This window comes from Podarcis pityusensis (assembly GCF_964106645.2).
Source record: "Podarcis pityusensis genome assembly, chromosome: 11".
Lineage (NCBI taxonomy): Eukaryota > Metazoa > Chordata > Lepidosauria > Squamata > Lacertidae > Podarcis > Podarcis pityusensis.
Window position 1 is genome coordinate 14958526 of NC_138036.1, and position 24696 is coordinate 14983221.

Consider the following 24696-nt stretch of genomic DNA (forward strand, 5'->3'; position numbering starts at 1 on the left):
GTCGAAAACAGTCCTCTGTGCGGGCATAAATGAACCGTTGCACCCGTGTCAATTATGAACGAGTTCCCAACATCTGGCGTGGTTCCTTTCGCCATCATAGCCTTTGCAGGTTTCACCTGGCACTTGGTACGGCTTTTGCCTGACGCCTCAGGCATCGTACAGCTGCTCTTTGCTCTTCTTGACTGGCGCGGCTTCTTACAGTTTCGCTGTAGATGCCCAGTCTGTCCACAATTGTAGCATCGGACAGCACTCAATGCTACTCCATGCTCCCTAGTAGCATCAGCAGTGGGGGAATTAGAACTCTGTTCTTCCCTCCCCCTGTCTTTCACTTCCAGTGCAGTAAGTCTGTCGTGTTCATTCAGGACCACAGCACACACTCTCTCCGTGGTCAGCTGCGCGGCCGGTAGGGAACCAAGCTGACTGGCAACAACCTTGTAGGTGCGGTTAAGGCTGTTTATCATCATGAAGCAAAACACTTCCTCCTGAAGACGGAAATTGCGTTCCACCATCTGTTGACGCAGAAACTTCATTTCTGTCAGGTGCGCTTGAACATCTCCATCAGGCGCAAGTCTCAGATTGGTCAATTTCTCAAAATACAGCAACGCTGAAGAACCAGCATCTCTCTGATGCGTTGTACGCAGCGTGTCCCAAACCTCTTTCGCATTTTCTAAATGCTGAACATGCACCAACTGATCATCTGAGACACACAGAATTATAGCAGTCCTGGCCCTCACGTTCCGTGATTCCCAACCTCCGGTTGGTGCTGCAGGGATGGGGTTTTCAATTACATCAAAAAGCCTCTGATTCTGCAGCAGGGCCTTCATCTTTACAGACCAAGATGAATAATTGTCATTGGTTAAGGGAGGTGGGTAAGGCAAACCTCCCCCTTTCTTGGCATCCATCTTGAAGCCAAGCCTCCAGCTCACACTGTCAAACAAACTGTAAAATCCAACAGTTGTTTTTTTTCCTTTCTCACGCAGCAAACTGCAAGTTGTTTACGGTCTTTTGCACCTGGCAGCTAAACTCTGGCTGCTATGAAAAGTCCCTTCCAAGGGCACGTGAACTTGTAGCCAAAACATTCTCTGGTTTTGTTTCGCTTTCCCAGGCTCACAGTCACAGTCCAGCCCCTTTGCCAGTAACTTTCCAACTTTCCGTTACTTAGCAACAATGCATTCCTATAGGACTTCTTATCTTAACCACAAGAATTTGTGGAATGCAGGCCTCTTCTCCCGGAGCTGTATTTTTCCAAAACGCAGCTCCCCCGTGAACCAGAGAATCAATCGAACTGCGTTCACACTTTTAGCCCGAAATGCAGCATACCTTGATCTTTGTTGCTCTGGAAAACACTTCTTCTTTCCACCAGCTGTCTGTTGAGCCTCTGGCTTCTTTCAGACGCTTCTCTTCCTCCTTGGAGCAGAGGAGGACAATCCACCAGCCTCTCATGCAGATGTCCGATGAATCGCAACCATCCGAAGGCTGCCATATGTCAGTATGTTCAGCTCACAGGCAGAGGTACCTGGCCTCCCCCGAGGCAATTGAGCGAGATACTGGATGACCTCTCCGCTGCTTCTCCCGGCAGGCTAGGTCATAAACCGGCGATTTCCCTCATTAGATGTGAGGAAAACACACCCTCTGCTTCTCTCTGCTTCTCTCCCTCCCTGCATTCTCCCCAGGGAGGGGAAATGAGACAGACAGGAGTCCTATTTACATGTTTTATTCCTGTCACTCAACAGTACATAGAAATGTGACTGCACCCTTCAGACTCCATCACAAGAGTCACACACTCCTCCCCTGTACTTCCAGTACAGGTCATATGACACTCTGAGCTAACATCCGGTGCTCAGTACAGAGAATAGGCTCCACCTTTTCTCCAACAGTACATCTGCAAAACTGTTTTGCATTCCAGCCATCTGGAGCTGGCTTTTGCCTTGGTGCTTTTTCCTGACATAGTCATGCTGGCCACGTGACCTGGAAGCTGTACGCTGGCTCCCTCAGCCAGTAAAGCGAGATGACCGCCGCAACCCCAGAGTCGTCCGCGACTGGACCTAATGGTCAGGGGTCCCTTTACCTTTCCCCAATAGCAATCAGATTGTTGGACACCCCCTGTGCCTGGAGTGCCTGCGTCATGTGAACCCTCCTAGGAGGTTCAATATTGTCTGTATTTCATGGCTGCAGTCCTCTGGGGTTTCAGACATTCCCAGTCCAATCCCTGGAGATTGCAGGGATTGAACCTAAACCTTCTGTGTGCAAATCGGGTGCTTTACCACCGAGTTATGCCCTCTCAGTGAACAACAAGACGTGCACACAAATGAGGCCAGCATATGCAACCTTGCTTTACAAAGATAATGAGTAGTTGAAGGCACAGCTGCTTCCTTACTTTGAAAACCCGCAAATGAGATTTCTCATTGCCAGCATTTTATGGCAAGAAGGATTCAGATTGTGAATCCCTTTTTGCCACTTCTTTGCCTAAGCAGGCTGGGAGGCCAATGTTCAAAACCCTTGCCACCAAGAAATGGCCCACTGCTGCCAGCTTCCCAGCTCCGAACAGCTGTGCACATTATGCTTCCCTGTGTTACCACATCCGTGCGCACGCATGCTGTGTGCTCCCAATGAATGATGCGTGCGAGTCCTCATTTTAAACACATACTCTCAGATCAGGGCAAGGTCTGAAGGCACCTAAAGCAGACAGCTCAAGAAGGTATGGGTTTGGTCAGTGCCTAGGTGGGGCACTGCCTGCGATCTTCATGTCCAACCCCCTAATTTCTCCTCATATTCTGCACCCACTCCAATGTACTTCTTGTCTGCTATACAGTATACAGTCTGTGTCTTAATATGAAAGTTTAGCTCCTCTCTCTTCCTCATCACATCGTTGAGGTGAAGGTTTGTTGCTCAACAAAGTGTAACTTATATTTGAATGGCCCAGTGGTAAGATCAGGAAGGGTTTTTTGTTTTAATTGTTTTATATATGGAATTGCTTTTATTTGTTTTTGCGCTTTTCTTGTTTTACGGTTGTAATTGTTCCGTTTGTTTTATAATTGCATATTTCATTGCTGCAACCCACTTTTGGGGCCTTATGGTGAACAGCAAGTAAGAAGTCAAATAAAGAAGGAAGGGAGAGAGGGAGGGAGGGGAGAGAGGATTTGGGGCTCTGGAAAAATGGCCAGAATGAACTCCTCTCCTCAGTCTCGTCCCCGCTCCCTTCTTCCTTAAAGATAAACCATTGCTTTTATTTTCCTTTTCATGCTGTGGTTTCTGAGCGTTTGGTTAAAATTGTGGCGTTATACTTGGTAAGAAAAGGCAGGCTGATGCTGTAATGCAGTGATGGCCAAACTTGGCCTTCCAGCTGTTTTTGAGACTACAATTCCCATCATCCCTGACTACTGGTCCTGTTACCTTGGGATGATGGGAGTTGTAGTCCCATTACAGCTGGAGGGCCAAGTTTGGCCACCATTGCTCTAGTGCATTGAAATACCTATGCTGCGGATTTTGGGGTGATGGGATTGCATTGTGGTGGGTGGTGGGAGTTTTGGGTTTCTCCTCACCCGCTTCCCAAAAAGGTATGCCCTCGGAAGGTGAGATTCGGGGCTTGCACTGTCTTCTGCATCTGTCTCAGCCTAACCACAATAATAACTGTGTGTGTGTGTGTCTGTGCTTATTGCGCGTCCACATGTTTAAAGTGCATTAGACAAGGAATAATGGCTGTTTTCCAGGCAATGGGGATGATTATGTGCTTTCAATCCTTTTATACCAAGTGAAGATCTCTGCGGTGTAGTGGTTAGTGCACTGGACTAGAACCTGGGAGACCCGGGTTCAAATCCCCACTCAGCGACATAAAAGTCCACTGGGTAACCTTGAGGCCAGTCTCTTAGCCTAACCCAGGGGCAGCAAGGTTTACCTCCCTTGGGCCGGTTCACTCCAGTGGAGATCCCTCTGTGGGCCGGATCGCATGCGTGTGAGTGCGCTCGCCTGCGATTTCTGGCGTCTATGCAGAAGCAATTTCCGGTGCCACAGAAGGGAGTCCCCGCACCACGCCGGTTTAACGCAGCGCGCGGGGACTCGCCGAGCGGGCGGCTCGGTTTGGAAGCAGCTTGTGGACCGGTTAAACGGCCCCTGTGGGCCTTTTGTGGCCCATGGGCCTTAGGTTGCTGACCCCTCTCCTAACCTACTGAACAGGGTTGTTGCGAGGATTAAATGGAGAGGCAGAAAACAGTGCGTGCCACCGGCAGCTCCTTCGAAGTGGGATAGAAATGTAATAATGAATAATATATTTTTTTTTTAACCTGGCATCTTTCACACTGTAAGATGACCGTCTTGATTCTTACCGCTGCTTCTTCCCACAGGGACTGATCAAGGACTCTCCTGTGCGAAGAGCTGTGAAGGACACCCTTTCTAACCCCCAATCTCCGCAGCCTTCTCCCTACAATTCTCCAAAACCACAGCATAAGTTGACGCAAAGCTTCTTACCTCCTGGCTGGGAGATGCGAATAGCACCCAATGGCAGACCTTTCTTTATCGATCACAACACAAAGACCACTACATGGGTAAGAGGAATTCCAAATGTGTGCATCTCTTTTGCGGGGGGCCTGGGGTGTGTGTACAGGGCTTAGCAACAGAGACCAGAAAACATATGAAAGTTGGGGTGGAAGCGGCAGGGAGTGGGGAGATACCACAGTATATTTCAGCAGAATTCAGTAGAGGGTAGTCTACAGGCGGCTTCTACACTTGTTTCTTTTTTGAACTATCGTTTCAGCCTGTAATGTTTTTTTCCTGATAAGCTACTCCATGGAATTTTAAATATTATGTTCTCCTTCTTAGCAGCAGCTCAGCGGACGCACATTAGGCTTTAAAGCTTTTGCCCTATAACCCTATATTGTATGCTCTGTGCTGAAAATAGCCAGTTTCTCCAACTTCTCCAGTCAATTATTATTATTATTGTTGCTAGGCCACGGTACTTGGCATTTTAGAGAATGAATATATATATATATATATATATATATATATATATATAGACATGTCCTTTCCCTAAGGAGCTTACGGTGCATTCTGAACTCATTTGCTTTGCTCTCTAGATGTCGTCTTTTACATCCAGGGATAGCTCAGTTGGTAGAGCACAATACTCTTAAATCTCAGGGTCATGGGTTTGAGCCCTTGTCGGGCAAAAGATTCCTGCGTTGCAGTGGGTTTGACTAGATGACCCTCATGGTCCCTTCCAACTCTACAGTTCCATAATTCTTGTTATCTCTGTGATCTCTGCACACACAACGCCATCTTCAAAAGCTTCTCTCTGTATCCTGCCGTGCTGCTTTCTGTTATGCTCTTATTGGCATAGAAGGCTGCCTTCATATCAAGTCAGACCATTGGTCTAGCTAGCTAAGCATTGTAAATGCTCACTGATAGCAACTCTCCCAATCCTTCTGCCTCACATTCAGCCTCCTGGGCTCCTCCAGACACCGGAAATAAATAAAAAAAGGTGTTACAATATCAGCCTGCATATCTGGCCTTCTCCAGAATAATTGAGACGGAGTGAAACTGCATAGCAAAAAATAAACTGCAAACCTCTGCCCAGCTGCATAGAACCCTGTAGGTTTTAATAGGCTGAAATCCTATCTAGTCATAAATTCATTGGGGCTTACTGCCAGCTAAGTAGGTTTAGGGTTGCAGCCCTTAGAGATATACCAAAAGCTAGGTGTGAGATTTCTAGCTATAAGGTTTGAACAAAGCCCATTACAGTGGTACCTCTGGTTACGTACTTAATTCGTTCCAGAGGTCTGTTCTTAACCTGAAACTGTTCTTAACCTGAAGCACCACTTTAGCTAATGGGGCCTCCTGCTGCCGCCGCACGATTTCTGTTCTCATCCTGAAGCAGAGTTCTTAACCCAAGGTACTATTTCTGGGTTAGCGGAGTCCATAACCTGAAGCGTATGTAACCCGAGGTACCACTGTACATTATTTAATAGGTTGCTTGAAAGTTCAGCATGCAATTTGCTAATCAGCTATAAGGAATGTTGTTTTCACGAGAAGGGGGAAGAAGCTAAAACAGTTGCACGAGTTACTGTTGAAAACGGTTTGCATCTGCTCATTTGAACTATGCACTCCTAAAGAAAACATTCCTTCAAAATAGTTGTGTACGTGGTTTGCGTTACACCGCAAATGCAATAGTGGGTTGCAAGGTTCAGTATACAAAGTGACTATTTCTTCTCGGAATCAAAGAATTAGTGAAGAAATGGCTTTGATAGGAGAGGCCCGAGTAAAGGTTTAAATATGAAATGGATGTGTGTGCAGATCCAAGCTATGGCGTTCTTACAGCAACTTGCTTGCAATTACAGGAAGATCCGCGGCTGAAATTCCCAGTGCACCTGCGTTCAAAAGCTGCTTTAAACCCTAACGACTTAGGTCCCCTTCCTGTAAGTATCCACCTTCATACGTTTGTACAGTTTGATCTAGACGCTTGCTGCATGTGTGGATAGATTTGTGTGCGGTGGCGGTTGTGTCTGTTGTACCTGCTTCTTTACTGTGAACAAAAACGTGTCCCCCAGAGTCTTTCTAACAGCACTTTTGAAGTGTCCAGTCACTTGACTGCTTGGCTGCAATGCCTGCCCATTTAGCTGTGGCATATGAAAGGACAAACGTAGCCTTCGCTGAAGGTTAAATCACTGCACGGTCTCTGGATTCCGGATGGTTGCTACCAAATCAAAAGCAGTTAGGCTTTAAAGAGAGGGAAGACTTGCAAATATCATCAAGTAGGGAATATGACTCATTTCATAATACATTCTCAGCCTGCTGATGGAGATATGTATATATGTACATATTATTCTCCCCCGTTCTTTCATAGGCCTTCTCAAATCCGGCTTAATGGCTGGATTCTTTTCTGCAGCGTGAACAGAGAGTCTGCTTCGTGGCTTTAATTTACACGAGTAAATGACAACTTTGCATTTCAGACTGTCCTCTGAGAGGCAGACAATTTGTAGGATTGTAGGAAGATGCCACTGGTTTGCATTCCAGTAATAAGAAACAAGAGAACCGATTTTGTTGCTCTCAGCGGTCTCTTCCCCCACCCCAACACACATATTATGTTTACCTCCTGGGAAAAGCTGTGTTGTGTTCCATTTGTACGTGCCCCTATTCTAAAGGCTAAGAATAAAACTATTCTAAGAAGCTGCCTTAACACGGAGTCAGACTGTGGGTTTATCCTTAGCCCCATACGGTCGTACCTCGGCTCCCAAACGCCTTGGGAGTCGAACGTTCCAGCTCCCGAACAGTCAAGAACCGGAAGTGAGTGTTCCTGTTTTCGAACGTTCTTTTGGAAGCCAAACGTCTGACGAGGCTTCCGCGGCTTCCAATTGGCTGCAGGAGCTTCCTGCAGCCAATCAGAAGTCAAACGTTTCGGAAATCAAATGGACTTCCGGAACGGATTCTGTTCGACCTCCGAGGTACGACTGTACTGTTAGTTCTGACTGCAAGCAGCCCTCCCACATCAGAAGCATTTCTGAGCCCTGCTCCCTGAGAGTAGAGAAGCCAGGAGCCGAATCTGGAGCCTTCAGGTTGCAGCGCATGCCCTCTCTTGTCTTTCTCAACTCTGGCAATCTTGACTGCAATGGAGGCTTTGTTGTTGGGAACACCTCTGTCCAGACCTAGAATCCAACCATTCTCCAGGAATGAAAGCAGCTTCCGTTTGGCTTGGACGTTCTCCCTGTCCGTTGGTTTGATGGGAAAGAACCAGATCCACATATCACCATTTGGTATGCACAATCTGGTTCCCTTCCCTGGAATAGGTGGTACCCATTGTGTGCAAGAGAGCCATGCGTTCCTCGGATCGCACATGGCTCAGAATGCAAAACCGAACCTCAGAACAACTGTATATACCAACGTGGAGCATTCTTAAAGGGAGAAGAAGATAGGTTTGCCTGCTTGAAATAAGTGCACATTAGTACATCAATAAATATTAATTCTCCTGCTGATGTTGTTTTGTTTATTTGTTTATTTTTGTTCTTTAATTACAGCCTGGTTGGGAGGAAAGGATACATTTGGATGGAAGAACGTTTTATATAGACCATAGTAAGTAGGCACGCAGGTTCTACAGCAAGTAGATGAAGGGAGGTAATCAATATTGAAGTGAAAGCTTTGTAATTTTACTCTTCATTTAGGAAGCCAGGTGTTGATATGTGGCGACATTCATACCCGAGAATTAGTGCCTTCCTACGGTACTGTATAATTCACCAAAAGCTTGCTTTTAATTGGCTCATCAAGCTTTGTCCCTATTTGATCTTGTGAAGCATTAACATTTCTTCTTTGTGGTTGTTTTTGTTGAACTTCTTTGGATTTTTTTTATTTTTTATTTTTTGGTGTTGTGGATGGATCCCATGGCTTATATGCACTTATTAATAAACGAAAGCACACTCTAGGAATAGAAAATAAGATGAGAAAAAAAATAATGATGTAGCCACGAGTCTGTCTATGTAGGCAGTGGAAGAAATTTTCAATAGAATCTTCCCCCCCACAAATTACTCAAAGAAGGTCTTGGGGCAACGCCAGTTCTGACCTTATTTTCTATTTGTGGCATGTTAATCTTGCACTCTCCCTGTTAATCTCTCTACACTTCTGTTCCTTGAAGTTCCAGTGTAAATGGTGTTTCATTGTAGACCCTGTCCTATTACAGCACCTCTGAACAAGTGTGTGGGTCTTTGTTGTGTTTTGACTATCAAGTGGCAACAGAAATAATTTGTTCTTCTGCTGGGAGTGTTTGTGATTTTTTTTCTTTATATCTTCATGAATACATATTGCTCATTAAATATCTTCTTGAGATTAAAAAAAAAGGAAAACAGAAGAAAGTAGTATTGAACTTGTAAAATTAACTTTTGTTTTTTAAAAAAATCAATGCGCCATTGTTGTGTTCTATGTTTTCCTTAGAACTCCATAGAATTAACCACTAGAAGTATCCGTAGTTGTATGGTGCCAGGTTTTTATTCTCAATTAAACTGCTTGGGTAAAGTAGCTTAAATATTTTGCAAGTGCATGAACAGCTTTTAAGTAGTATCGTGGCTTTAGTATAAGGAATAGAATTCATACACTTTCAGAACTAGGTTGGCCCTTTTGTGTGTGGGGAAGAGAGAACACTCGTATATAACTAAGAAACTGAAGCTTAAAGCCACCAGTTACCCCTTAATTCTGTGTATCTTCCACCTCTTCCAGTATAATATGTCTTCAATGTTGAAGCTTGGGGTACGCTGCATCCTAAGCATTGATTTGTTGCCACTCTCAATCCTAAATAGCTGCTTTTTGTGGTACCCCAAGCTTCAAAATCTGGTACCCCAAGCTTCAAAATCTGGGTGCAGGGTGATGAAATGGTCACTTGCCGTCGCCAGTGCTTTAAAACCAACTCACTCCCATGTTGAGCATAATATTCCTGCCTTGCCTGAGGCTGGACTACATTTGATGACCCCTTCCAACTCTACTGTTCTATGATTCTATTATTCCTTATGGGTGTTGGAAGTTCTTAGGAGGCTACTTCATACCTATGTTCCCTTAAGTAAGCCACATGCATACACAGCTGTGCCACGGAATCACAGAACTTGTAGAGTTGGAAAAGGATCCCAAGGATCGTCTAGTCCCACCCCTTGCAATGCAAAGAATCTCAGCTAAAACATCAGTGGCAGATGTCCATCCAACCTCTGCTTAAAAACCTCCAAGGAAGGAGAGTTCTGTACTGGCTGAAGCAAGAGTGTTGGCTCCGATGGCTGTGCCAGTTCTCCTGCTAGAACCAGGCTCCATAGTTTGTCCTGGGGCACCCACCCGCCCGCCCGATACCATGAGCTACTGCTTAACACAGGCAAGTCCAAAGACCCTTTTGGGGGCTTAATCTGGGCCGCTGGTCGGTTTAATCCAACCCCTGTGGCAGTTTATTTCCTGGGCTAAAACACTTTAAAAAACCCTCGAAAACCCAAAAGAAAGCTCAACAACTTCAAAAAGGTCAACAACTTTGGTCGGCCCTTTGGTTGGCCCTCACGGCCCTTCACTTCATCAAATATGGCCCCTTTGAAAAAAGTTTGGACACCACTGGCTTAACAGATGACTTTTTATTATCAGACATTTCCAAATTCATTGAAACCATGAAGGGCTTTTAAGGCTCTCTCCCCCCCCCCCAAAAAAAATTGTAGCTGCCAAACTTCCAAGATACATCTTTTTTTTAAACAAACACAAGGATGTTTATTTCAGTCAAAGCCCTTCTTGCGTCCATCACGGTTTCAAGCAACTCTGCCTACTTTACCAACAGGCAAAGGGCAGAAATTGAGCCATTTGCAGTTTCTCTGTGATAAAGCTGTCCTCAGTTTCTGAAAGGTCAAGCAGTGCAGAAAAAACGTTGCCGTGCTCGTGTAGTGTATGCTTCCAACCACATGGTTGTGCAGTGATTTCTTTTGCAAATAAATAAATAAATATTACTGCTGGGGGCTGCCCAGAGTGGCTGGAGAAACCTAGCCAGATGGGCAGGGTATAAATAATAAAATTATTATTATTATTATTATTAAAACATACATTTATGCTTAAAGAAGCCATAATCAGTGAGCTCTATGGTCAAGTTATTTTAAGAGTTCTGCCATGATTCCCACCCCCTAATTTTGTGTGTTTGTGTGCTGCCAAAGGGTATATTGTTTCTGAGAGCCTAAAATTGCACTTGTGTTCTGTTATCACTTAACGAGTGTTAGATAGTAAAAGTCTGTAAATACGTTCCCAAAGGCAATGTTTTCCTACTTATGACTACTATTGCTGCAGTTTTTTGGACTTTAAAAGAGCCCCAAAATAATTCCCAGGACTGTTAGCTCAGTTGGTAGAGCATGAGACTCTTAATCTCAGGGTTGTGAGTTTGAGCCCCACGTTGGGGAAAAAGATTCCTGCATTGCAGGGGGTTGGACTAGATGACTCTTGTGGTCCCTTCCAACTCTACAATTCTATGATTCTGTGATTCCCCCTAGTTCAGCATTTCCAACTGCTTGCTTGTATTAGGACCCTCATGTCACCTTTTGGAAGGCTAGAAGGCCTCAAGCCTTAAGTTGCTTCATGAACGCAACAGGATGGCAAACGGATATTAAGGAAAGCTTCTCCACTCTTACGTTGCAGGCCTATGTGTAAAAATCAGCCTCGTCACATTGCACCCTGCCTTCGGTGTACCCCAAAACATATAAACACATTCCTTCCAAAGGGTTGCACAGACCTGTACACAGTCTTAATATGTGACACACACGCAAATAAAAAGCAGACATGGTCACCTTAGACACTGAGAGCACCCATATATAAATGAAGTCTCTGCATTTCAGAGTCTTGATTTAAAGTCTATATGGGCATGTGAGAACTTCAGACATACGAGTTGACCTTGTCACCATCCTAAATGGCACTTTTCCCTCCAGGTTGGGGAGCCTAAGGACGCTGAGGAATGTTCCTCATATACACAGTGGTCAGACCACAAAATATAGTTGTGCTGAGAGACAGACAGAGAGAGAGATTTTGTATATATATATCCCTCAAAGGGATAAAAAACCCCCCTAAATTTCTCTTTCTATGCTCTATGAGAGCAAGAGATGCCTTTATAATTTATGTCATAGGTTCTGAACTGCCTTTCTTCTTCACAAAGCTGTTTCCCAACACATACAGCCCTCTTGTCTTCATCTAGCTTTCTCCCCAACAATGCATATACCCCAATAGCTGCCTGCTCCAGGTTTTTTTCTTCTCTCTCTCTCTCTCTTTCTCTCTCTCTCTCTCTCTCTCTCCACTAGGATTGTCTCTCATGTCCTATGGAATAGCAGGACAGCTTTAAAAACGTATAACTGAATTAATATCTTAAGGGTTCTGATTAAGTCTACTCTGAATTTGACAAACAAACAAAACAAATTTAAAAGGTTTAATTTCTAACCTCCTCCATTCTCTAGGGCTTTACCCATCACACTCTTTTCCTCTAGCATTTCATTCCAGCCGTCCGTCCTTACATTTATGAGCTAGTGGGATAGCCCTAATGTCTATTCCAGAAGTAGTTTTTAAATAAGTCATCTTCAGAGAAACATAGAATCTATTTGCATTGTAAATTTAGTCAGGTGTTTGGAGCAGTAGTCTGCATTTTTGCATATCTAATCTGAGCTGAACACAAATTATAAATCCCTGGAAAGAGGGGTTTATAATTTGTATATGTGATACTATAAAGTCTGTTAACTAATGAAGTGCTAGATTATAGATGGTATTTGCATTTTTGAATGGATGTTTCCCACTAAACAGTTGTGATGGGGGATTTAATGGATGGGGTGTACATAATTTCCCCCCTAACACTGCAGAATGTAGTTATAAAGAGATAGGCAAGAAGAGGAATGTTTTGTTTTTGTTTTGTTCTTGTTTTAAATCTCAGTTTGGATGTAAAAAGAATTCTGGAAGAGAACTCATGTTGTGGTTTCTCTTGTTAACTTACAGATAATAAAATTACCCAGTGGGAAGACCCCAGACTGCAGAATCCTGCTATTACTGGTCCAGTAAGTACTGAATGTAGAGTTTTGTATAAATTTGAGTTGAGGCATCTATGATTGGCAGCTGTTACCCTGAAGATCATTGTGAGCAAAATAGTCCTGCTTGTTTTGAAGGAAAACTGCCCACCCACTTTTCTCATTATTGGCTCTTGGCTTCTTTTTCGTCATCTGTTCATCAGCCCCAAAATCATATCAATACCTATTGATTCCACTACACACAAGCAATTCTGCTAGTGCAACGAGCCTTTTCTTCCACTTCTCCAGCGCCCTCCGTGCTACCTGCAATTGGCTTTGAAGGGTGTTGGGAGTTGTCCCCAGAACAGTGGGGTGGGGGAGCAGAGGGAGAATTGTTCCATCTGGCAAGCTGCAAAGCTTGCACCGATGGAACAATTGCCATTAAATTCGTCCTGGAGTTTCCAAAGCCACCTTGGGGTTAGCAGGTGAGAAACAGAGGTGGTGCTGTGCGTGTCATCTGCATACTGGTGGCACTCCAGATGAAATGACCAAATGACTCCTTGCAGAAGCTTGCAGAGCTTAAACCAAGGGAAATGGTTTGTTATCCCAAGCTTTTTTTTGGGGGGGGGGTGCAATTGTCTAGAAAGCATGAGACAGGGTGGTGGATTTTTTCAATTTGTGGCAACTGTTAATCTTGTAAGTAATCGTAGTTTTTCTTTTTCAAAACAAATGCTCTTTGGCAGTTAATCAGTTGCGTGTCTTGAACCCCTAAATAGTTAGAATGATTGTGTGGGCAAGAGGACCCTTAATACTTCCAGCTGGGCAAGCTTTTTTAAGTATTATTTTTTGGTCAGGTTTCTAGTCCCTGTGTATATGGGATATAGGATTGGTGAGAGCAGCCGTTAGCTCAGGAAGATTTTGTTTTGGCCCTCTTCTGTTATGATTCTGCTTCTCTATATTGTCTTGCATGCTGATTGATTTACGGCGTTTAATTGTACTCTACTGTATATTTTGTTGCAATATGCTGTTCATTATATTTTGGGCCTTTGGGCAGAAGACTGGGATTTAAATAACAACAACATCCTCCCATCTTTCAGAGTCAACCTAAAACAGTTTTTAAAAAACAGACAAGGAATACCTCAAGGGTTGGGAAGAGGGGGTTATGTTTGTCCTTGGCACAGAAGCAATTTTGCTTGGGTGCCGCTGACAGACTGGTTGAGACAGTTGCCGAGACAATGGATGTGATTATTTTGGTACCACATAAATGTTGGGTGATGATGATGATGATGATCAGGTCAACAAATGTGTGTAACTGGAACAGGTTTACTGATGGCACGGTGTCAGGATACTGTTTCAAATCAGGCATAAAAGAAAACAGTCAAAGTTATGACAGTGGAGAACTTCCAACATCTGCTGTAATTCAAACTCACAAAATCTGAAGGAGCCAACTTCCTCTTGGCATCTTATCACACTATGGCTTCTTTGTAGAGTTCAAGAATGTCTTCATTCCTTCCCCAAGAAAACCAATCCGTCTCCTGATTTAAAAAAAAAATATTTCAGTTCCCTGAAGAGAAATTTTAACTTGGCGACCGTACAGCCATCTTATCCACATGAATATCCTTTGTCGATATTCATTTTATATTTGGGGACCTGGCATTTCTCTTTTAAAATGCCAGATTGTAGAATGTGGCGCTTTGGTGAGTAAACATCCCCTTCCAAAAAGCGTTTCGTCTCCTGAGAAAACTGTGTTAGCAAGCAGATGGATGCTTCCAGCTTCATCAGGCCTGGAAGGAGCCTGCTTCATCTGTGCTTCCTTCTGTTCTTCTGGATCGATGTCAGGCCAGCTTTTCCTTCCCCAATCCAAGACGATAAAACTTGTTTCCTAGTCCACAAGATGATTTTTAATCTTCATTAAAAAATAATAAGCATTTCCAAGGCAGCAGGAAATGTGCTCTTAACCCACCGTCACCCCAGTGCTATGAGTGAAGGAACACTTGACTATATTTCTTAATTTGGCATGCCTGATAAATAAGACCGGTTATTTTGGCACTAGAAAATTTTGGATTTGGAATATACAGTGGTACCTCGGTTCACTAACTTAATCTGTTCCGGAAGTCCATTCTTAAACCGAAACCGTTCTTAAACCAAGGTGCCCTTCCACTGTTCGGCTTCCATTCTTAGACTGAGTTAAAGTTCGCAAACCGGGACACTACTTCCGATTTTGCAGAGTTCATAAACCGAATAGTTCGTAAACAGGGCTGTTCTTAAACCGAGGTATCACTGTATTTATAATGGGGTGACAAGAGAGAATCTGTGGGAAAGGCCCAAACAGGCCAATGGTTTAAAAATAGATGTGTATTCCTTCAAATGTCCGGAATGTCCTACAGTTGTACAGTGGTACCCCGCAAGACGAACGCCTCGCGAGACGAAAAACTCGCAAAACGAAAGGTTTTTTCGTTTTCGAGTTGCCTCGCAAGACGAATTTCCCTATGGGCTTGCTTCGCAAAACGAAGCTTGCCCCGGGGACAGCAGGTCTTCTCTTTTGAAGCAAGGGGTGGCGGGGAGAAGCGATCTTCTCCCCGCAGCCCCAGGTCCGGGGACAGCGGGAAGCGCTTCGCGCTGCCCCCGGACCTCTTTTGAAGCAAGGGGCTGCGGGGAGATCGCTTCTCCCGGTGCTCCGAAGCGGGGCGGGGGGGCGGGAACACCTGCCCCAGCCGCCCCACTTCGGAACGCTGTTCCGAAGCGGGGCGGGGGGGGCGGGAACACCAGCCCCAGCCACCCCACTTCGGAACGCTGTTCCGAAGCGGGGCAGGGGGCGGGGGAACACCAGCCCCAGCCACCCCACTTCGGAACGCTGTTCCGAAGCGGGGCGGGGGGGCGGGAACACCTGCCCCAGCCGCCCCACTTCGGAACGCTGTTCCGAAGCGGGGCGGGGCGGGCGGGAACACCTGCCCCAGCCGCCCCACTTCGGAACGCTGTTCCGAAGCGGGGCGGGGGGGCGGGAACACCTGCCCCAGCCGCCCCGCCTCGGAACGCTGCTCCGAAGCGGGGCGGGGGGCGGGAACACCTTCTGAAGGCGAGCGGGGGGCGAAAGTCTTTGTCCCCCCTGCCCGCCTTCCCAGGGGCTTTTAAATCGCCCCGGACAGCGGAGAAGTCCTCCGCTGTCCCGGGGCGATTTTAAAATGCCGCCCGCCAGCATTTTAAGATCGCCCGGACAGCGGAGAAGTCCTCCGCTGTCCCGGGGTTTTTTTAAATGCTGGGGGTGGGAAGAAAAGCCCTTGTCCCCGCCCCCCAGCCTTCAGAAGAGGTCCGGGGACAGACTGTCCCCGGACCTGGTCTGAAGGCGGTTTCCCTAGGAACGCATTAATTGATTTTCAATGCATTCCTATGGGAAACCGTGCATCGCAAGACGAAAAACTCGCAAGACGAAGAGACTTGCGGAACGAATTAATTTCGTCTTGCGAGGCACCACTGTAATCGTAAACACATATTCTAGGAAGCATTTAGTTGAATTCAGTAGGACTCCAGTTCCTGACACCTCTTTTTTTGACCACAATTTCCATTCTTGACTATATGGCCAGCTAGAGAAGTCCCATTATGTTGGGGTAATGACTTGGATCCCACCAGTGGGTTAGACCCGTATCTCCCTCCCAGGCCAACTTTGACAGGAAGGCAGCACCATCCCCCTGTCAGTCATCTGAAATCATGATGTCATGTGGCTGTCAGCTATCAAAGTTCAAGGGAGGCCACTGTAAATCACTCATCAGCACAGGTGTTTTTCATGTTTTCCATTAAACAGCAGCCTAACAGCATCACAGTTTGCACCCATGCATAGGGAATGTAAGGCCTACACAAATTACCTCCAAAAGGGTGGGGGGAGCCACCCTCTTCTATAGCCACACGTACAGATTCTGGACATCAGAATGTCGAGCTCTCTGTCCGTCTGGGCAACTTAGTCGCTAATCTTGCTTGAGTATTTTATTTCAGAAAATTTGCTCTTGGCTAGCAGATTTTGGCTGCAAACGTGTTAGCAAGACATCTTGCGAGCAGAATTTTGTCCCACTTACTAACCCAGATGCCACAGTCCCCTAATGTTGCCTTGACTAGTTACTTCAGGGCCGGACCACCCATGAGGCAAGGAGAAGCGGCTGCCTCAGGCAGCAGGATCCACAGGGGCAGCAGATCTGAGCTCCAAAGGATGCATTGCCTGCTGCTGCCATTGCCATGGCAACAGCCATGCTCCTTAAAGGCCAGGCCTGCCACCTCCTCAGCACCTCCCCTGCCATTTCACCTCTGCAGAAACCTCTCAGTGAATCGCAGGTGCTGCTGTAACTCCTTCCACTGGTAGGGAGAAAATTCTGTGGGCTGCTGTTTAGGTCTCCACCTGCCTGGCATGATTCAGAGCAGCCCCCTCCCCATTATTCCCACTTCAACCATTGGGTAAGGTCAATATGATTCTCCCCCCCCCCAGCTTGTGCCCAAAGTTGATATTCCCTCACCTTTTTGTTTCTAATCGTAGATTTTTATTCCATCCCCCTTGTTTCTGATGTAGATCTTTATTCACCCCTTCTTCCCTGGCAGGGTGTTGCGCCATTTTATAGTTTGTTTCAGGTACCAAAATGTCTTGGGCCACACTTGTTCGTCTATGTCAGGGGTCAGCAAACTTTTTCAGCAGGGGGCCGGTCCACTGTCCCTCAGACCTTCATGGGGGCCAGACTATATTTTGAAACAAAAAATGAACGAATTCCTATGCCCCACAATAACCCAGAGATGCATTTTAAATAAAAGCACACATTCTACTCAGGTAAAAACACACTGATTCACGGACTGTCAGCGGGTCGGATTTAGAAGGCGATTGGGCCGGATACAGCCCCCGGGCCTTAGTTTGCCTACCCATGGTCTATGTAGTGGATGAGGAGAGGAAGTTCCAAGACAAAAATCCCCACTCAGCCACTGTCTCTCAGCGTGATCGATCTCACAGGATCCTCGTGAGGATAAAATTTGGGTGGATGGAGAGCCTCGCATGTCGCTCTGCATTCCTTGCAGGAATAATGAGATAGAAGCAATAACAACCACCACCACCACCACCACCACAACAACCACGATCATGGGCTGCTTGAAGAGAAGCCATAGTTGTTGGCTAGCTTTGGGGTGAATGAATTGTGCAGGGCATGATACAGAAGGGGCAAAGGAAGGAGATGGAAGCAAAGTGCCAGGGAACATCTTCCGTTGATGCTTCTTGCTAACATATAGCACTTGCCTTTCTTCCAGGCTGTTCCTTATTCCAGAGAATTTAAGCAGAAGTACGACTACTTCAGGAAGAAGTTAAAGAAACCAGTAAGTATGGTTGGAGCTGATAGTCTTCAGAATCATAGAAGTGTGGAGTTGGAAGGAACCAGGGGTACCAACTTGAATATTTTTATTTTTTGAGGGGGGTTGATGATGCGTGATGTGGTGTGCAGGGGCTGGAAGGAGCCAGGCAGTGGTGGCTGGGAGGGTGCTGGACTTCACACACAGCCCTCTCTTTCCAGCAATATCCCAGTGCTTATCTTGCAAACTTGCCCTTTCAATTGTTCAATCATGGCAAAGGGTCCTGTTTCCAAAAAGGACTGGGTAGGGTGGAGGGTTCTGATCTCTCCACCATTTTTAATTGTTCTCTAAGATGTGGAGGGGGAGGGAAAGGGGGGGAAATGAAGATAAAGGGTATTCTTCAGCCCTTCCTAATACTCAAGCACACACCTCCACCCATCCCCCATAAGCATGGCTTCGGGGGGGGTGGCACTTTCCTGTTTCGCCTCCGGTGGCAAAATGGAGGGGCCAACCCTGGAAGCATTGCCTAACAATTAGCATTCTCAAGATGCTGGTCCTGATCCAGCCCCACAACTGTGCAATTTAGCGTGCAAGTAGATTTTCAAGTTTTCTTAAAGTGGAGTCTATAGCTCTGCACATACCTGTGTGAAGTAGTTTCCCCCTTCCATTGAAATGAATGGAGATGGTTTGTGAACTGGAGAGAGATGCAAACCTGAGCTTATGAGCCTCCACAAAATCATTGGGTAAGGTAGATAAACTGTAGTCCAAATTAAATGGTAACTACATTTAAGATATGGGACACGGGTAGCGCTTTGGGTTAAACCACAGAGCCTAGGACTTGCCGATCAGAAGGTCGGCGGTTCGAATCCCCGCGACGGGGTGAGCTCCTGTTGCTCGGTCCCTGCTCCTGCCAACCTAGCAGTTCGAAAGCACGTCAAATTACAAGTAGATAAATGGGTACCACTCCAGCGGGAAGGTAAATGGCATTTCCGTGCGCTGCTCTGGTTCTCCAGAAGTGGCTTAGTCATGCTGGCCACATGACTCTGAAGCTGTACACCGGCTCCCTCGGCCAGTAAAGCGAGATGAGCGCCGCAACCCCAGAGTCGGACATGACTGGACCTAATGGTCAGGGGTCCCTTTACCTTTAAATTTAAGATCCGTTGTTTGTGGCAGAACTTTAAACGGGATTTTGCCTATTATTTATATTTATATTTATCCTGGCTCTTTCCCAGTCCAGGACTGGGAAACTTACATAAATTGGTTGGAAGTTAGACCTCTATCGACATCAGTGTTTAAGATTAACGTATTACCAATTTTAAAAAATGTGATAATGATGTAGCTGAGGGACTTTTAGAATATTAGATGCACATTTCCGGCACATGTTTACATACAGCAGGTGATAGCTATATGTGAACCCCCCCACCCCACCAAAATCTTGTGATGAAGGGAGGTATATAAATTTAATAAATATACATAAACAAAATCATACTAAGATACAGTACTCAGTGGGTCTCACCCAGAATCTCTGGCCCCATCTAGTGCAGGGAATCAGAGTATGTGCACACTGAAATACCATTTAGCTCAAATTGTGTGACTTGTACAACATGTAGCATCTTGGACTGAAGTATCCTTGTTGCTCAAAGCTAACCCTGTTCCCAATTTTCAGCAAAAGATCCCTGGAACCTATAAAAATACTTCATTTCATTTCTTACACTTTTCCCTGTCAATGTTATAACAAAGGACTATAATATTATCAATGTGTTTTCAAACCACCTCTAAATGGGCTGTGTTTGGCCACCATATATCATGGAAGAGGACATTGTGTCCGATTTTACGCTCTTAAGTGTTTTATCTCCTCTTAATGATACAAGCAGGGAATGATAAGTTAAATGCATTCAGCCCAGTGACTGAAATACTTTTCTCTCCCCAAAGGCTGATATACCAAATAGATTTGAGATGAAACTCCACAGAAATAACATTTTTGAAGAATCGTATAGAAGAATCATGTCGGTGAAGAGACCAGATGTGTTGAAAGCCAGGCTCTGGATAGAGTTTGAGTCGGAAAAGGGCCTTGACTATGGCGGTGTGGCCAGAGAATGGTTCTTCCTGTTGTCCAAAGAAATGTTCAATCCGTATTATGGCCTCTTTGAATATTCAGCAACGTAAGTTCATCAAAGTGTTTTCCCTTTTATTGTCTTATAATTCAATACACTCGAAGACCTGCCAGGGAGTTTGGTTTATCTTTTCTGTCTTTCAATGTGCGTTTTTGTTTTTGTTCAAAAATAATTTGGTTATTGAGCCGAATATGAAGATGTATTGTACTATACTTTGAGTACCGTATTTTTTGCCCTATAGGGCGCACTTTTTCCCCTCCAAAAATGAAGGGGAAGTGTGTGTGCGTCCTATGGGGCGAATGCAGGCTTTCGCTGAAGCCTGGAGAAGGAGAGGGGTCGGTGCGCACTGACCCCTCTCGCTCTCTAGGCTTCGCGCAGCTCTCCACAAGCCTGCGCCGGGCTCCCACGGCTTGCGGAGAGTTGCCTGTTCTGGGGGCTGGGGTCGGGGGAAGCTCGGGCTTCCCCCGCCCCAGCCCCGCGCCTGGGGGGGAAATAAAATTTTTTTCCTTTATTTCCCCCCAAAAAACTAGGTGCGCCTTATGGGACGGTGCATCCTATAGGGCGAAAAATACGGTAGTTCACTTTACCAAAGATTGCTGCACATGATCGATCTCCCTTGACTTCTCCTGCTTTTCCTTGCCTGGTAAATTAAGTAGCCTGATTTCAATTTGCTGGAAAGATTTTCCTTCCCAGCCACAAAGAATTAATGGGGGCTGGCTCCTTGCACTGGACCTCACTTTGTACAGATAACTTGCATCCTGTGTGCATTTAACTTGTGTGCATTCAGCTTTATGCGCTTGGCAAAAAGTTTAAAAATTAAAAGGAGGCAGAAAGGGGTGGGTGTCTGGAGAAAAAGACTTTGGGAATCCTATCTGCCATTGAGCCCAATGTTTTTAGACTACACGGGATTTTGGCTTTATATGCTGCTCACGGAATGTAACCCCAGCTTAAGTTGAGAGTCACCATGAGTTGCTACTGCTAGATCAGGCACCCCCAAACTTGGCTCTTCAGATGTTTTTTGGGACTACAATTCCCATCATCCCTGACCACTGGTCCTGTTAGCTAGGGATGATGGGAGTTGTAGTCCCAAAACATCTGGAGGGCCGGGTTTGGGGATGCCTGTGCTAGATGAGCGAGCGATTCTAAAGTGACACCTGGGGATGGAAGCCAAGTGTTAAAACACAGTTTAGGGGAGAAGGCAGATACCTGGTGTAGAACAAAACATCCCAGTGTTTCTCTCCAAGATCAGGAGGGGTAGGGAGTGTTTGCAAGTTTGCAGTACTGTTTATAGTTATCCTCCCGTAATGTTACAAAAAGATATTCCCTTCCACTTATTGGAATGGATTTTCAAATAATAATAATAATAATAATAATAATAATAATAATAATAATTGGAAGCAGCTGATAAATGAATGGATAAATACATATATTTTTTTTTAATTTTAAAGACAGCTTGTGGGTGTGGAGGGCTGAGACCAGTGGTTCAGCCAGCATTTGATTTGGTGCTATTCATATTTTTATTTTCACCCAATGACTGTTTTTTCTGTTCCACCCATCCATATCTTTATTGTTGTTGTTGATTGTTGAATTTGTATATCGCCCTTCACCCAATGATCCCAGCACAGTTCACAACAGAAAAATACAAAATGAGAATACAAAATACATAATAAAAACGAGCCAGTAACTCCCTTCCCACAAATACATAGAATATGAATCGGCCGAATGCCTGATTGAAGACCTTTAGTATTCATTCCTTTTATAACTCTTCCCCACTCATGAGACAAAAAATAAAAAACCAAATGTAAAGATAGAACCATAAAAACTACGTTCATATCCAGAGATGATACCTGGACATTTACAAGGCCTTGCTTAGCTAAGTAGCCAGAGAAAGAGGAGTGGTCATAACTGAAGGATGGAACACATGCTTGGCTTGCAGAAGATCCCTCATTCAGTTGTTGGCATCTGCAGTTCACAGAATCTCAGGTAGCAGTGCTGTAAAAAGACGTCTCGATAACATCATGGCATTAAAAACAGGAGCGATTCACATTTATGTCAATTGTTAACTGCCCTTTACCAAAGGTAATATGAGGGAACCTTAATTATAATTGCTCCCTCTCTTTGGTTTAACACATTCTGAATCATTGTAGGTCAGTTAATTCCATGTCCCGCCTTACAGTTAACTCTAAAAAGCTTGCTTAAAAGATGGAATAATTGATTACAGAAAACACTTGCCATGCAGGGCGTCAATACCTGTATCACTTCCCTTTATGGGTTCAATACACTGAGACAATGGATTAACAGGAGTGTCTGTATTTATCACACTGATTTCCTTTTGCTGGATGTGGGCACCAAATGAGGCCAGGGCTTCAGAAATGGTTAGAAAGGGAACGAGCAATGGTATAAACTATCTTCCTCGTTTAGCACCGCTGACTCTGTTTCTTCACGGAAACTTTCCCTTAGAAACAGCGGTGCTTTTACAAGGTCTTAAGAGATGCAGGAGGTCTTAAGGTTTTCTTGCACCAGGCAGAGAAGGGCCCCTTTTTCTAGGTCAGAAGGGATCCTTCTCCCCTTGCTCTTCCATCTCACAGCAGCGCTGCGGCAAGAGGAGACAAACTTCTCCTCCTAGCTCAGCGCTGTTATGGGGGGAGAGAAAAAGCAGTGTGGGTTTCTGCAGGCAGTGACTGTGTGTGGAGGGGTCATTTTGGCCAAGTTCCCTTTGGCTACTCCTGCCTTGCATGTAGCCTTCAGCTTTCACTGTGGCCCTCGGGCAGAAAAGTAATATACACACCTTCTCTGGAGGTGAATAATGGAAATATTCCCAGTTCATGCTGGGATAGCCGGATCAATCTGCTGCAGCAAACTCAAAGAGGATTAACCATTAACTTGTGCGCCATAAGTTTCCATGGACTTCTGCCTACTTCATCAAACACATGAAGTGTGTACACACGGGGGGGGGGGAGAGGCTGAAAAGAAACTGAAATGCAAGAATGCATAGCCTACAGTAACATAAAGAAAACTCAACATGTATAAAATATCAGTACAGTTACTGCACACAGCAGCGGGATCTTGCTTGTTTATCTCATTTGCACCAGAAAAGTGACTGCACACACAATAAACCAGTTGGTCTTTAAGGTGTCACACAATGCTCCTGTCTATTAGCTTGATATGGGAGCAAGTATTTGGATAGCTTGCATGTTCCCGGTGTGTGTATCAAATAAGCTACATCTCTGAAGGAATATTGTGCCGCTTGGCAAAAAGCGAAAGCCAGCCAGATGTGATGCCGATTTCTTACATCCTTTTCTTCTTCTTTTTTAAATTAAGGGACAACTATACTCTGCAGATCAATCCTAATTCCGGTCTTTGTAATGAAGACCATTTGTCTTACTTCACCTTTATTGGACGAGTTGCTGGGCTGGCAGTGTTTCATGGGAAGCTTTTAGATGGTGAGTAATATACAAGATTGTGACTGTAGAAGTAATTCATAACATGGATTAAATGCTATAATGCCCTCTCACTGTTTTATGGCCATTCTGCTTAACACTGGCTTTTTCATGGAGCAAAATAAAATGAGCGATGTAAATAGTTCAGAGGTTCTGCTGAGTAGCAGTATCTCTCCTCTCTCCTCCATATAAACGCCTTGGGAAAAGCAAAGAATTTATTAAGGTAGCGCTGCAAAAGCAGCAGCTGTGTAAAACGCCATACCAAAATGGTATCACATTTAAAAAATCTGTTGTTTATTTCTGCAGCGCAGCTGATAACAAACCAAGCTAAATTTCTCCTGTTCCAGAGCTGCTTTCACAGGGGTAGTGCAGGTCTCAGCAAGGGAAACGAAAAACCTGCAGTTGGGTGTAACCTTATGTATCTTTCCCCTTTGGAAACTGCCATCGGTCTGGTTTGCACCTCTTAATAAGCCAAAATACGATCTTTTTAACCCATGGGTGGGCAAACTAAGGCCCGGGGGCCAGGTCCAGCCCAATCACCTTCTAGATCCGGCCCGCGGATGGTCCGGGAATCAGCATGTTTTTACATGAGTAGAATGTGTCCTTTTATTTAAAATGCATCTCTGGGTTATTTGTGGGGCATAGGAATTCATTCATTTATTTATTTTCCCAAAATATAGTCCGGCCCCCCACAAGGTCTGAGGGACAGTGGACCGGCCCCCTGCTGAAAATGTTTGCTGACCCCTGTTCTTAACCCTTGCACGTAGCATTTCATGTATCAAATGGCGCAATCACTGAGACATGCACGTTTACACCCAAAAACTTTAATCCAACATCTTAGATCAAGGAACAAAAGTGCTTACTCGCTGCAGGCTAAAGCAAAGCGTCAGTTACGCAAAACATCGCTAGGATATAAACCGACGTTTTAACTTTGCTTTCTGAAGAACTGTGTAAGTTACATAGGTTTAGTGACTCTGTTCCACCAGTCTCCATCTTCTCCTTCCCCTGTGCAGCGGCGCTGGCGAGCTTTGGGCTTGTGGCCATGGGGCCCTGCCCCTCCTCCCACCTGCCTTCCCCAGAGATGCAAAAGGGCTTCCTTCCCACACAGCTTTTGTTTGCCATTTGGGACCCTCTCCCAGGGAGCAGGCTGCTGCTGTTGCCACGTTAAGACACAGGGACCCCCAAAGTGCAGTGCCCAGGGTCCAGTATACCTGAAGGAGCGTCTCCACCCCCATCGTTCAGCCCAGACACTGAGGTCCAGTGCCGAGGGCCTTCTGGTGGTTCCCTCGCTGCGAGAAGCTAAGTTACAGGGAACCAGGCAGAGGGCCTTCTCGGTAGTGGCACCCGCCCTGTGGAACGCCCTCCCACCAGATGTCA

General features: G+C 45.4%; 1 protein-coding gene across 11 annotated transcripts in view; it reads left to right on the plus strand.

The window, feature by feature from the left end:
- The window catches only part of NEDD4L (NEDD4 like E3 ubiquitin protein ligase), a 255186-nt gene that overhangs the window by 214864 nt on the left and 15626 nt on the right, over nucleotides 1–24696 (plus strand). For 6 of the 11 annotated variants that reach the window (XM_080973417.1, XM_080973411.1, XM_080973410.1 and 3 more), the window contains 8 exons: nucleotides 4341–4541; nucleotides 6327–6404; nucleotides 8001–8055; nucleotides 8145–8201; nucleotides 12448–12506; nucleotides 17727–17792; nucleotides 19698–19927; nucleotides 23201–23322. In XM_080973417.1, the coding sequence (XP_080829543.1) occupies nucleotides 4341–4541; nucleotides 6327–6404; nucleotides 8001–8055; nucleotides 8145–8201; nucleotides 12448–12506; nucleotides 17727–17792; nucleotides 19698–19927; nucleotides 23201–23322 (868 nt within the window). The remainder of the gene's footprint in view (nucleotides 1–4340; nucleotides 4542–6326; nucleotides 6405–8000; nucleotides 8056–8144; nucleotides 8202–12447; nucleotides 12507–17726; nucleotides 17793–19697; nucleotides 19928–23200; nucleotides 23323–24696) is intronic. The other 5 variants (XM_080973418.1, XM_080973419.1, XM_080973416.1 and 2 more) reach the window with 1 other exon arrangement.